Here is a 14,054-nt window from a genome sequence, read left to right as displayed (position 1 = left end):
GCTAATTTATTATTTGAAGTCAGGGTTAACTTTTTTTTTAGAGAATGCCACAAGAACATGTTAAAAGCACCATTGTATTTGGTCATCTAATTCTTCTTTTTTAATTCTGAGTAAAATATTTTTGTAGTTCAGATTTCTGCATACAAAATAACATTGTTTTAAACTAAATGTCAGGGCTGTGCATCGAAAAAAGAAACATTTTTCAAAGAATTTGGGGACTTTTTGTCAAATTTGTCCCTTCATAGCCACATTTTATGTCATCATGACCAAACTTTAAAGTTAATTGTGTTTCATCAATTAGGTCAGCAATACTGGGTACATCATTTTATGAAGATTTAAAAAGCAGATTTATCCATACAAAGAATATTATTACATTTATTTATGAGGGATTTTATGTCTTCCACGCATTGTTTCAGCACCGGACAGCTCACCTGTCTCCATCCGTCACGTGATCTTCTCTTGCAGCGTGACGTTCAAATCCGACATTCTCAGTTTAATTAATGAGCTTTTAATACCCCCACCCCCCATCCCCATCGTCTAAAAGAAAAAAAAATCTTTCATTGACGCGCAGCTCTCCAATGGGACGGAGGTGGGGTGGGGTGATGACGCAACTCCCCCACCCCTCATCCATCCATCCACCCCCTGCCCACCAACCTGACGATTGAAAAAGGCATGTCTTTCCGATTCATGGTTTCAAAAACCAGAGCGGAGCAACTTGACAGGACGCAGGAAACTTTTTTTTTTCTCTCTGCTTGGAGCGAGCGCGCGTAAAGAAAGAAAGAAAAGTCCTCCAGAAGTCAGCTGCGGGGCGCACGGAGCGCTGCACACGCACGAGGAGCCAGAAGACGCGCATCACTGGAGGAATACAAGGGAGAGACGGAGACAGAGATCCAAGCTCTTGAGATCTCTCCAAGATCTTGAGCGGATCTGCATCCAAAACTGGTGAGAAATGATCATTCACTTTCATATACATTATTTTAAACTTCTTTTTCATCTAAAATCCATTTTTTTGTCTTTTCCAGCAGGACAATGTCCAGTAAAGCGACTCTAGCACTACTCATCTATGGGATCTTCATGCATTACAGCATCAACTGCTCACCTGTGGGGCTCAGCTTTCCCAGCCTTAGGTAAGCTGAGCACTGGAACAGCTTCACTGGATAACATCATCCGACAGCCGATCCATACACATCCAGCAGGGAGCAGGATAATGAGATCTGGACTCTGCTGTGTCTCAGTCTGATCACAGTCAATTCCCAGAATTGGATAATTAATAGTTCTAAAAATACACTTTTTTTGTAAATTTGTCTCCCTGCAGACTGGACAGTGAGGTTTACGATGAGGGTGGCAACTCCTTACCATCTCTGGATTACGATGGAGATCAAGTGGAGGTGAGAAGCCCTTCATCCGTCGCGGACGACGTCTTCACTTTGTTCTACCCTCCAGAGAAAAGGTGATGACCGTCCATCTTTTGCATAAAAAGTGTTGAAAACATCGTTTGTGTTGTTTTTATGTCTTTTCTGTGCCAAAAAAATGTCTTTTTGTTCTTTATTATTATCATTTTACAGTTGTTGTTAATGTCTTTTATGATTCAAATATACAAATTTGCATTATTAAGAGAAAAAAAGGAGGAACAGATGAGATAAAAATCAATAATTAGGGGCATAATCTTATTATTTGTCGCTGGTGATTTTTTTACTGTCGTCCCAGAATGGAAAGGCATGCAGACGGCATGTTTAATAAAGCCTACAGGAAAGCGCTGGGTCAGTTATCAGCAAGGAAATATCTTCATTCTCTGATGGCAAAGCGTGTAGGGTAAGAAGATCTTCTTGTTTGTCTGTTTTTTATTTATTATTCTAATGTTTTCTGTCTTCCGTGTGTGTTTTTTTTTCTTTAAAAGCTCATAATTCACATTGTTACATGTACTGTGCGTCCACACATTAAATCTGCCCCCTCCCTGTGTGAATCAGCCTCCATTAATGTGAAAAAAAAAATAAAAGCGATCACTTGAGTGATCTAGGAAGTGTCATCCTCTTAGCTTGTTTGAAAGGAGAAGAATTAACCCACACACGTTTAAATTTATTTCTTTATGAATAATTTATGGCGCCAAATCCCAGGGGTGTCTAATGGAGGGAGGGGCTGCAGCTGCGAGCTGGCCTATCACGAATCCTCTCGAGGGGTGGGCTCAAAGTTTGATTTGGAGATTTGGTTTGGGTGATGCGCCATCACCTGTTCCAGCCTCATTTGCCTCTCCTCCTCCTCCTCCTCCTCCTCCTCCTCCTGTTCCTCCCACAGGGGGGGCAAAACGCTGGACGACAGCTCGGAGCCCCTGTCCAAGCGGCACTCGGACGGCATCTTCACGGACAGCTACAGCCGCTACAGAAAGCAAATGGCCGTCAAGAAATACCTGGCAGCCGTCCTGGGGAAAAGGTACAGACAGAGAATTAGAAACAAAGGACGACGGATGGCATATTTGTAGCTGCCTCCTCCTCTTCTTCTCCCTCCTGAACAAAAAAAAAGTGTGCACAGCCCCCAGATGAAGTCATTCTGAGATCTGACCAATCACTAGATCGCTTTTGTGTTCAAACATGTATTTATGTATGAAGTAAGCCATTAAATAAATATTTTGATAATAATATTGGGTTTTATTTTCTACTTAAAGCACTTAAATGTTATGATTTGTTTCTTTCAGAAATGTAACCCTTAGAAGGAGTTTCCGTCTTTTAAACAAAGGCAAACGAGAGTAGTTTAAAAGACAATCAATGCTGCTTATTTATTTATTTATTTATTTTCTGTGACATGTCATTAAGAGTTTAGTTGTCTCTATCCACAACAGCCTTGAGGACGTAGCTTTGCACCAAATCCTACAAGAGCTAGACTTTGACGCCCTCCCGGACGGCGATGAGTTTGAGGCTTTTTTGGGAGGCTGGCTGAAACAGCTCCCTCCCCAATTCGCGGTGAGTTTTCCGGCTCTTTCCACGAGGCCTCGTCCTCCTCCGCTGGGACTTCTTATGTCCTGCCCCCCTTTTTTTAAAAAATTCTTTTGACTTCTTTCCCACCTCACCTGTGCTCCCGTCTCACAGATTTTCAGTGCACCTGTATGAAGGATACAGGTTGAAAGTGGAAAGGACCGATCAAATCCTAAACCTATTGTGAATTATTTTGAGAAAAAAAAAGTGCCGTATTTTCCGGAGTATAAGTCGCAAGATGAAAAAAATATCTAATCAAGAAGAAGAAAACCATATATAAGCCTCTCTGGAGTATAAGTCACACTTCTGGGAGAAAAATCGGACGTTTTAGAACAAATCCGCCAAGCCCGCATTGCTACAGAATAAAGAAATACAAGAATACTAATGTCTTGATCTAAAAAATATATCAAAATATATGTAAAGAAGCAGGTTTTGTTGAAACTCTGAGTTTTTGAACTCCAAGTTAAGAAAAACTCTGAGTTTGTGAACTCTGAGTCATTCAACTCTGAGTGCAGGTTTGAACCCTGAATTTGTTAAACCTGCTTCTTGAAACGGGCCCCAGATTCTCTTCCATGTTTGTTTTGGACGACACTTCTTCTGCCACTGTCAGTAGCAAATACTTACAGATGCAGCGCCCTCTAGCGGCTGTTAGCAACCACTAAACGACAACCGGTATTTACTGGGAAAAAAAACAAATCTATAACCCTTTTGATGTAAAAAAAAAACAAAAAAAAAAACACACAAATAAGTCACTCTGGAGTATAGGTCGCACTTTTAGGAGAAAAGTATAACATTTCAGAATGAATCTGCCAAGCCAGCGTAGCTAAAAAAAATAAATAAATAAAATAAAAAATAAATAAATAAAAAAAAATGCAAGAATATGAATTTTTTGATTAAAGAAAAATATCAAAGAAAACAATCAGATTCTCTTCCATGTTTGTTTTGGACAACACTTCTTCTGCCGCTGTCAGTAGCAAATATTTCAGCTGCAGCGCCCCTAGCGGTTGATAGCGGAAACAACCACTAAAAGAAAACCCGTGTTTACAGGAAAATAACAAATAAATAACCCTTTTGATGTAAAAAAAAAAAGAAAAAATACACAAATAAGTCACTCCTGGAGTATAAGTCGCACTTTTAGGAGAAAAGTCGAACATTTCAGAACAAATCCGCCAAAAACAGCGTAGCTAAAAAATCTTTTGATCTAAGAAAAATATAAAAATATCAAAGAAAACAATCAGATTATCTTCATGATAGTTTTAGACAACACTTCTTCTTCTAGCGGTTGTTAGCGGAAACAACCGCTAAAAGACAACCCGTGTTTACTGGGAAAAACTGCAACTTAAACTCCGAAAAATACGGTAATTAGAGTATAAAAAGATTGTAGTACTTTATAAATCCCACATTCCTAGACTAGAGTACTTCTGAGGTTCTTTGATTTTCTTCAACTGTGAGCTTTCACATCGACTCGTGTAAAGTGCCAATCCTGTGTTTCTATCAAATGTATCCTGTTCTTTTATTCTGCTCAAGGTTGTCTCTGCCCATATAATAAGTATCAGCCCGGCAATGAAAAAAAACAAAGAAAATCATTTTTGAATGATACTTGTTACATGGAATCCCACTTGTTAAAGACATCCGGGGAACTCTTGTGTTTTGACCTTCTATTGTGCTTCCTTTTTCTGTCATGTGAACCAATGTACAAACTACAGTAGACTGCATGATTAAAGCTCTGGCAACAGCCACCACGTTTGTGCAGACAACCATGCTTGCTTTCTGACTACTGTAAACTTCCTGTTGTGTTCTGTTCGCCTACATTCCCAGACAAGCTGTATGTTCTCCATAGAATGTACTTTACTGCTGAAAAAACTTCTAGTTTTGTAATTTTCTGTGAGAAAGAAAAAAAAATGTTATTTTTTGGCTTTAATATTAGAAAGGTACAGAAAGAGAGCTTAAAGTTCATGAAAAAAATGGACCCACATCGGATCTGTTTTCACTGTATCTTCAATTTTTGCATCCCCCCCTCCTCTAGGCTTTGTGACGCAGGAAGCAGAGAGCTGTGGTGCCTTGCATCGACTTTAAAAAATCGCCATGAATCACAGATGGCTATTTAGTGGCCCTACAATGCTGCACATCATCCGCTCGCATTCCCCCCTCTTTTATTTTGATGTTACTGCTTCTGTGTGGCACCGATGTTTGACAGCGTAGATGCTCTTAGTGATTGTTTGCACTTCTTTCTTTTCCCATTTGTTGTAGAAGTTTTGTCAAAAACAAAGAGGAGCGGCCGCTTCTCCGTGAACCATCATATGTATGATAGCGAAGCGCCAGTAGCCTTAAAAATCTATATATATCTATCTATAGATATATATCTATATATATACATAGTGTTACTATTAGATCTTCAAATGCAATCTGCAAGAATTAAGCCAATAAATGTCTAAAAAAAACGTGATGTAAGATTTGTATGAATAAATTTTTGTAAACAACAAATATTTTGTCTAATCTTTGGAGCCAGTAGCATCTTAAACACATACCAGAGGATAAAACGTGGATATTTTTGGGGAATTTGTCCTATAAGCTGTCCTATAAGCTTCAGAGGTGCAGAAAAAAATCATCAAAAACCACAAAACAAAGAGATACCAAAAGTCTCGGCCCTGTTTTCTCGGTGACTCACAGGGTTTGGCCGGGGAGCATTGACACCAGTTGGTCGGGTGTCTGCCTCTCCTCGGGACAGCATGAGAAAGGAGACGTGGGAGGGATCACCCGGCCCTCGCCATACTCCCTCGCTGCACGTTTCACCCCTCCGTGGCTCCGGCAGTCACCACCAGAGACCCGCGGGGCGGCTCGAACAGTTGGCCTGGCTCGACACTGGAGAATGCATTTCATGGAAAGTCACATGAATCCAAAGGAGACAGAGGACCATACCTCTTAAAGAATTAAAAAATCATGAATATTGCAAATCTAAATCAATAAAAACACATACTTGATAAATGCATAGTACAGAGATCCTCACATTTTTAAGGTCTGAGGTTCGAGTCCATAACTTTAAGTCAAGTTAAAATGTATGTCCTTTAATGTGTGACCAAATTATAACAAGTGAGGTCAAAATATTTGTTTTTATTGCTCTTGTAGTTCACAATTTAAAAAAAATAACAATGTTTGTGTAATTTATTAGTAATATTCAAAGTATAGAAACAGGTGGATTTGTAATCACAAAAGGAGTGCCACAAGGCTCTGTTTTGGAGCTACTCCTAATTGCCATTTATGTATATAATGTTGGCCAGGATTTTATTGATACCAGATGTCATTTTATGCATATATGTTATTTATATTGAAAAAATCTACTGAGGACATTGAACCTGTATTACAAAATGGTTTGAACATTAGTCAGAACAGACATAATAAATAAGGGAAAATTTAATGTTTATGAATATTAAGGTCAACATAGTAAAAAAAAAATACACAGTGATTCAATTTCCTTTATTTATGTCCTCTATAATGAGAAAAAATCCACAACAACATGTTAAAAACACCATTTTCATTAGAGTGGGTCTTTAAGATGTTGTGGATTTAAACAATTTCTTACTCAGAAAAGTCAAAAAAAGTTAATTTCTCAACTATTATCGGGAATTATCACTCTTAAACCAACGGAAATAAAGAAAAATAATTCAATTAAATTATCTAAATGCAAAACAGAGCAAATTGATGCTGTTTTCAAAAACAAATGCGCAAGTTAGTCACACAGTTGTAACTCTTTAATCGATAAAAACTGAAACGGTTAAATCTTTTTAATCGATGGAAATCTAAACTTCATGAAACCTATTGAACAAATGGTAAATAAATTAAGATTTAAAGTGTTTTTTTTATTTCAGAAACAGGTTATGTTTTTCTTTTAATGGTAGAAAAACAACTTTTTTTAAAATCAATTTTTAAAATCCAATTTTTAAGATTATGAAGATGTATATGAATCACAAAGTCACAAACTGCAAGTCTCAGACTCAACTTTATTCACATGTGGGCTGGTCAGAACTAAAGTTCTGTCGACTTAATCATTGGTACATGTTTGTGTAACATTAAATTAAACCAGGATAAACTTATCGCAGGAATCTTTACCAAGCATACGAACAGAGGTGATTTTTCAGTATTTCTTCTACAAAAGGACTTAAAGTTCAACAATTTGGTTCCTACGGGCCACTTCAAAACTATTCATAAAAGATTGGAAATGACCGTTTGTGAATGTTTGTAATAGTTTATTGTTGATTGTCCTTGGGTGTGTATGAATGACTTCCTTTTCACCCCCAAGGCTCCTTTGAAAAAGAGATTTTATCTTCTCTGGTTAAATAAATGAAGAGCAGCGCACGAGTCCCAAAATTTCAATTTCAAACGCAGCTTAAAAAAGACTGCAGAAAGTCGATAAGCTGTCAATAATTTATTGCTGCACTAGCAAGTAAACTGAAATTGTTTCAATGAAATAAAAGCATGTGTAAAGGCTCTGCAACTGTATATAAATGTGCTTGAAAACTAAAAATGGTTGGAAGATCTGAAAATATGATCTCTGTGCAGACTTTTTGTGAACATCGTCTGCTGCTCTGAAAATCAGGATTTGCACAACAAACTCTTGAGTTTTCAAGCTTAATCAATCATTTTAATTTCTAAATCTACCACATTTTCCAGATTCTCATCGCGTTCTGGTCTAACTGATGCAGAAATCTTGCAAAATGACTTTTTCATTCCATGTTTGTAGGATATTTGTTCATTTACAGTAAAACCTTATTGGTACAGTTTATTGTCTTTTCAAGGTCATGTTCATGCACATTTCTGTCAACAGGTCTAAGTGAACACTTCACATCAAACTTTATTTGTGAAGCACTTTTCTGACTTACCATTACGCTAATATACTGCTTAACACTTTTGGGACCTCGAGCTGAAGACTGAAAATATTTCTAAATAAAGACCATGAAAGTGTTTTATCCTCCCCCGCAAATCTGCAGCAATGGAATATTCCGTCAACAGCGAGTTAGCTAGCAGAGAGACTTTTCTAAGAGCTTGAAAGGAAAAAAGGCAAAAAGAAAGCAAAAAATACGTTGCTCAGTTCCAAAAATGCAGGAAGATAGACAGAAAAGGACTTAAAAAGAATATAAAGAAAGAATTAGAAGAGACAGAAAAGGAGAAATAAATGTTGTTTTTTTGTTGTTGACATGACTCCGTAGGGTATTGTTTTTTTCCGTCATTCAAGTATGTTTGTGTCTTTTGCCTTCTTTAGTCATTTTTTGTTGTCTGCTCACAAACAAAACACTCAGAAATGCAATTTTAAACTCAATTTTCTTCATATATGTCCTTGATCATGAGAAACATGCCACGAGAGCGGACTAAAAACACAATTTTCATTGGAGTGGGTCTTTCAGTTCTTGTAGATTTAAGCTTTTCCTCGTCCAGAAAAGGCTTTGAAATTTGTTATGGGGACTTATCACTGTAAAACCAACAATTATGATGGAAAACTTATATGTTTTTGAATTTTTTAGATCATTAATAAAGTCAAAACAGGCAACAAAATACTCAGAAATAAAATTTTAGGGTTAATTTGTTTTATATATGTGCTCCATCATGAGAAAAATGCCAGAAGAAAATCCCCAAAAAACCTAAAACGCAATTTTTATTTCAGTGGGTCTGTAAGTTGTTGTGGATTTAAGCATTTTATTGCTCAGAAAAGGCTTTAAAGGCAAATTTCTCTATTATTATGAGGATTTTCACTAGAAAACCAACAGACAAGAAGGAAAAAAAATCTATGATTTTGAAATTTTTAGATCAATAATAAGGTAAAAATAGCCATAAAATACTCAAAAATCCAACTATAAACTCAATGTTCTTCATATATGTACTCTTTCATGAGAAACATACCACGAGAACAGCTTAAAAACACAATTTTTATTAAAGTAGGTCTAAGTTGTCGTAGATTTAAGCAATTTCTTGCTCAGAAAAGGCTTTAAAATGTTAATTTCTCTATTACTGTGGAGACGTATCACGAGAAAAGCAACAGAAATGAAGGAAAATTCCATTTTGAAATTTTGAGATCAATAATAAGAAAAAAAAAATACCCAGAAATCGAATTTTAAGCTAAATTTTCTTTTTATCTGTCTTCTATTGTGAGAAAAATGCCACAAGAACATGCTAAGAACACAATTTTCATTGTAGTGTGTTTTTTAAGTTTATTTAAGCACTTTATTGTCCAGAAAAGGCTTTAAGATGTTAACTTCTCTACTATTATGGGAATTATCACTAATAAACCAACAGAAATTAAAGAAAAATGCTGTTTTTGACATTTTGAGATCAATAATAAGGTCAAAATAGTTTTAAAAAATCAAGTTTTAAGATTGCTTTGCTTTATATATGTGCTCCATCATGAGAGAAATGCTAAAAACATGACTTTTAAGGCTTTAAAGTTTATTTGTGCTCTAAAAAAGTCCACAAAGTTACTGATGTGATTCAGATCCTTTCATTTAAAACTGAGTTGTACGAATCCCAAACGGTGGGACGAAAGAAGGCGCACGAGCAGGAAGTGGTGACCATTCTTTGAATTGTTGGTATAAATCTACCCACAGCAGCTTGTACGGGCATTCTGTCATGATTGCAATCTTTCAATCCCAAATTTAAGCCACCGGGTAAGAGCAATCATGCCCCACTCTGGGGCACAGAGAACATTCTGGGGTCATTTTAGGCATCAAGTCGAGTAAAGGGTGGAAGAGTTCTGCGTCCAACCTCCTGTCTTCAACGGGCTTTAATTACAACTCCATCAGATGTACCACCCTGTGCGGTACGGGATGTTTGGCCGCTCCACCACACAAAGAGCTGTCATGTTTTTCCCAGCTCCCCCGTGTGCGTAATGACCGGCTCTCAGACATGAAGGCAGGGCTTTGATTTTAGTGGCTGCGGCTTCGGCTCTCAGCGGAGCGCGCGGGGCGGATGATCAATGAGAGTGATCTGATTCCTCCGGCCCGTGCCAGACCCTTTCTTAACCCTGCTAACCCAATCAGCCGCTGTTGCTAGGCAACCGGGTCCCAGGAGGCTGCGTCGGGAGTGGGTGGGGGTGCCGGTGGCCTTCGCAAGTACCACAAGATCACAGAGGATATATTTCACTCAAATGGCTTCAGTCTCGGTTGTGCCGTCTAAACAGACGGAAAAGCAAGCGGCTTAAAGGGACGGATGAACCAAATTATGAGCTTTAATGAGTAAATTATGCTTTAAAAACTACAGAAAAGCGAATATTCAAAAACGTGTGATAATATGCTGATAAAATGTATTGATTATCTTTAATTTTTTGTCATTCTAAAAATATTTTTTTAGCTTTATTAATATGAAACAGTTAAAAAAAGTGTTTAAATCTTGTTTATCAATATAAAAATGTGATGCATCTTTTTCATTTTTTCCACCTATTTTTTTTACAAACTAAAAGGAAAAGATTAAAGTAAAGATTACTTCAGAAATGACTTTTCTTTCACACATCCTTGTAAAGAAATTCTTTCAGCAACTTCTCTGTGTGAAAAACATTTTAAATCCCCAAGGACAAAAAAAAAAGAAAAACTTCTTCTTGTTAAGATTTGCAGCAAACAGGTTGACCTGTAATAACAGCATCTTGTAAAGGAAATTTTCACCGCTATGCGAGCTTGGATCGTGGTGACTGTGTGGCATGTGGGAGGTGACTGATAGCAGAAGAAACAACAACATCGTAACTCAAATTCCAGCTTATATGGAGGCCTGTGTGTTGATGTGATGCAAACACAAAAGGTTTGCTGGAAACGATGAAATGAGCTGCAGCCACAGAACAGTTTTAAGTGAAGTACTTGACATTCATTTCCAGGAAACTTCTTGAAAAAGTCCCACACCTAAATTTGTTCTCCACATTTGGCCCATTCCCTGGGGGAGTGGTGAGCTGCAGACACAGCTGCGCTCAAGTGGTGTAACTCCCTAATCCAACCCCTTAATGCTGAGTGTCAAGCAGGGAGACACTTGGTTCCATTATTTTACTCGGGTGGGATTTGAACCCACAACCTTCCAATTTTAGGGCGGACACTCTACCACAAGGTCACTGAGCTGTAAAAATTTGCCCATGAGCATTGTGGATATTTAGGGTTCCCGCATCCTTCTGGCTACTGGAACCCTGAATGTTTTCTGCCAAGTGTTTTATTTGTGGCCATCTGGGATCTGCCCTTTTGGGGAGGGGTACTGTGAGCATTGTGGACTTTGGTTTGTTTTTTGTCAGTTATGTTACAGGTTTTGGTCATCTTGACAAGCCTGAAAGTGATGTGACTGAGGGACAATTTGAAACAGAACATGCTTTTTTCGATCTTGCTTTTGCCACACAAGTAAGATTTTTGGGATAATGAATTTTTGGACAAAACATCCAAATGGCTCTATAGGTGGTCGCTCAGCAACATTTGTGATGTCATACATTTTAGCAAAGTCAAAGGTCAAGCAAGTCTACTTAGTTTAGTCCTTGAAGAGAATCGCTGTATGCATTTCGGTTAACCTGGATAAATGTTCTGGTAGTTTGTTTGACAATTTGGTAAATTCACATTTGTCACGAAATGGAAGCTAATCCCTGGGTCAAAGGTCACTGCACCAAAACGTTACATTTTTAAAGTCTTTTTTACACCGGAACTTATGTGACGTGTGCAGCTGACCTCTTGGCCAGGTCATCATGGGCGTCACCCGGTGAAATAAAAGCTTAATTAAAAAAAAATCACCATAATTATCCTTATTTTGGGCTTGACATGGTAACAGGGGTTTGGCATGGTTTGGCCTTCTAAAACTAAACAAAAATCACACATTTGGAACCATCGTTGGGCGGGGGGGTCAATTATGTTAAGGTACATTATTTTACACCAGTGTTTCTGGAAATTACTTTTTTTTAATGTTTTTTCATTTTGGTTTCTGGAATTTTGATTTATTTTTCTACCATATAATGTTTTTTTAATTTTTTTCTATTCTATTCTATTGGTTTGTTTTGTTTCTATTTTTATTGAACTTAATCTCATTTTTTATTATTGTAGTGTATTCTATTTTATTTATTTTAATTTTAATTTATTTTAAATAAAATTAAATAAAATTAAACTAAACTAAATTTAATTTAATTTAATTTAATTTAATTTAATTTAATTTAATTTAATTTAATTTAATTTAATTTAATTTAATTTAATTTAACTTAATTTAATTTAATTTAATTTAGTTTATTTAATTTAATTTAATTTTTTTTGGTTTGTTTTTATTTTTATTTGAACTTATTTAATCCTATTTCATTTTATTATAATTGTTTTTTTTCTGAATTTTTTTTGTGTCGATGTGATTTTCTATCAGGGCCACCATAGTTTTTACCCACAGTAACAAAGAATAATTAAAAAACAATCTGGTTCTTAACAAGACTAATCTTGAAGCAACTGTTGCATCACAGAAACAACTTCAGCTCAAAAATCTGAATATTTTCTGATTTCATGAGTCATAGAAATCCAGGTGTGCACCAGGAGGCACATGTGGGCCGATGTTCACCCGCCTGCATCTTTACAAGCCGTCTTTGTCACAGAATTTCTCCATTCCTGCTCCTGAAAATATTCCCACTGAGGTCGACTGATTTTCTGTCTTTCATCCCACATTTATAGCTGAAGCTTCAAAGAGAAGCAGGTTTTCATTTACAAACTCTGAGCAAAGATCAATTCCAAAATCCAGTGTGTATCTGCAACCGTTTTTCCAGTCGAGTTGTCTTTCTGTTTCTACATCACCGCCCAATTAGCATTCCCCAGAAGTCAGACGTCATGTCGGTCTGGTTGGAAAAGTCAGAGGTCGAGGAGCGTGTACCTGGATCTGGACTCTCATTACAGATCTTTCCAGATGACCCCCGTGGCATTTCCGTCTCATCTCAGAGAAAGCGTGGAGCTGCTCACTTCACATCGCCTTTAATATGCATTCGCTGTCGTCACACTATCGATCTCTCCATTAACAGACCCCATTAGCACATGAAATCATACCTAAAAGGAACTTTTAAGCAAACAGGACAAATGAGGTCACAGACATTTCTGGGTGGACACAAACACTCGAGTCAGACGGAGTTGAACAAAAGGTTTTCAGATCTAGATGTCCATCATTCACCTGACAACAGTAAAATGGAGGCGATAAATCAGTGCAGCTGCTTGCTTTATATCCCGCTAAAGATAGAAGTTGAGTAAATTTATCTCACTTGTGCTGACTTGGTTACACCTGTCTGCAGTAGGCACACACTGCAAACGAAAATAAATCATTCGAAACAGAGAATCCAGTCGACGTCAAGAGAAAACCTGCATGTTTTTAGAAGTGATCAAATGTTCTGCAGCAAACATGGATTTAATTACAAAAACCTGCACAAAATCAAAAAAGAGAAAAAATATCAATAAAATCCGTTGGCTGAATTTATTTTACAGCAATAATTCAAATTCAATATTTGATTGAATTCAATAAATTCAGTAGGAAATGTTTCCTTCAAAAGTTTGACAAATTCAAAGATTTTAGCAGCAACTTTTGCAAAATTCAGTTTGAATTACTGACTCACAACGACCACTTGAATAGTTAGTGTTTTATTTTAAAGTGTAACCAAACCATAAATCAACTTCTTTTGGTTGTTGATCTCTATAAATGGAGCTTTCAAGCTTTTTAAATTTTTTAAAATTAAAATAAAATTGTTTCATTCTTGAAAATACAGTAAAAAAAAAAACGTCTGTGTGCCGCCCCCTACAGGTTGAATCGAGGTATTACAGTTGAATTTTGTGATTGGTCAAACCATGTAAGTTTCAGAAGTCTGACGTCATGATCTGCAGCTCCAGTAATGATAACAGTCCTGCCCCCAAGCCCCGCCCCTCTGACTGGAGTTTCAAATTTCAACTGTGGGTGGAGTCAACCTCTAACTTTCCTGTTTGGTTTCCCTTTAAGTTCCCATTATCGTGAATGCACAGAGTCTTAAGCTCTACCCCTCATCTTTCTGATTGGTCCTTCAGCTGGGCCCCGCCCCCCATATGCCAAAAAAGGGGCCAAAAGTTAAAACTGAAGAAGTAAAAAAACTATTTCATGAGGAAC

The 14,054-nt window shown here is 37.1% G+C and overlaps 1 protein-coding gene across 5 annotated transcripts; it reads left to right on the top strand.

Annotated features, from left to right (window-relative positions):
- The first annotated feature begins 672 nt into the window (after window positions 1-672).
- adcyap1a (adenylate cyclase activating polypeptide 1a) lies at window positions 673-5,450 on the top strand. Of its 5 annotated transcripts, XM_024280486.2 has the most exons (7): window positions 807-942; window positions 1,023-1,127; window positions 1,316-1,450; window positions 1,708-1,812; window positions 2,293-2,427; window positions 2,834-2,954; window positions 4,993-5,450. In XM_024280486.2, exons 2-7 carry the CDS (start codon window positions 1,030-1,032, stop codon window positions 4,999-5,001), a joined length of 603 nt encoding a protein of 200 aa, XP_024136254.1. In that variant the 5' UTR covers window positions 807-942; window positions 1,023-1,029; the 3' UTR covers window positions 5,002-5,450. The 5 variants fall into 5 exon arrangements, with proteins under 5 accessions (XP_024136252.1, XP_024136254.1, XP_024136253.1 ...); XM_024280484.2 differs by having other exon boundaries at window positions 673-942; window positions 2,834-5,450; XM_024280485.2 differs by having other exon boundaries at window positions 1,026-1,127; window positions 2,834-5,450.
- The last annotated feature ends 8,604 nt before the right edge of the window (window positions 5,451-14,054 follow it).

Source organism: Oryzias melastigma, linkage group LG20 (assembly GCF_002922805.2).
Source record: "Oryzias melastigma strain HK-1 linkage group LG20, ASM292280v2, whole genome shotgun sequence".
In the NCBI taxonomy this organism is placed as follows: Eukaryota; Metazoa; Chordata; class Actinopteri; order Beloniformes; family Adrianichthyidae; genus Oryzias; species Oryzias melastigma.
This window is presented reverse-complemented; position numbering and strand designations above follow the sequence as displayed.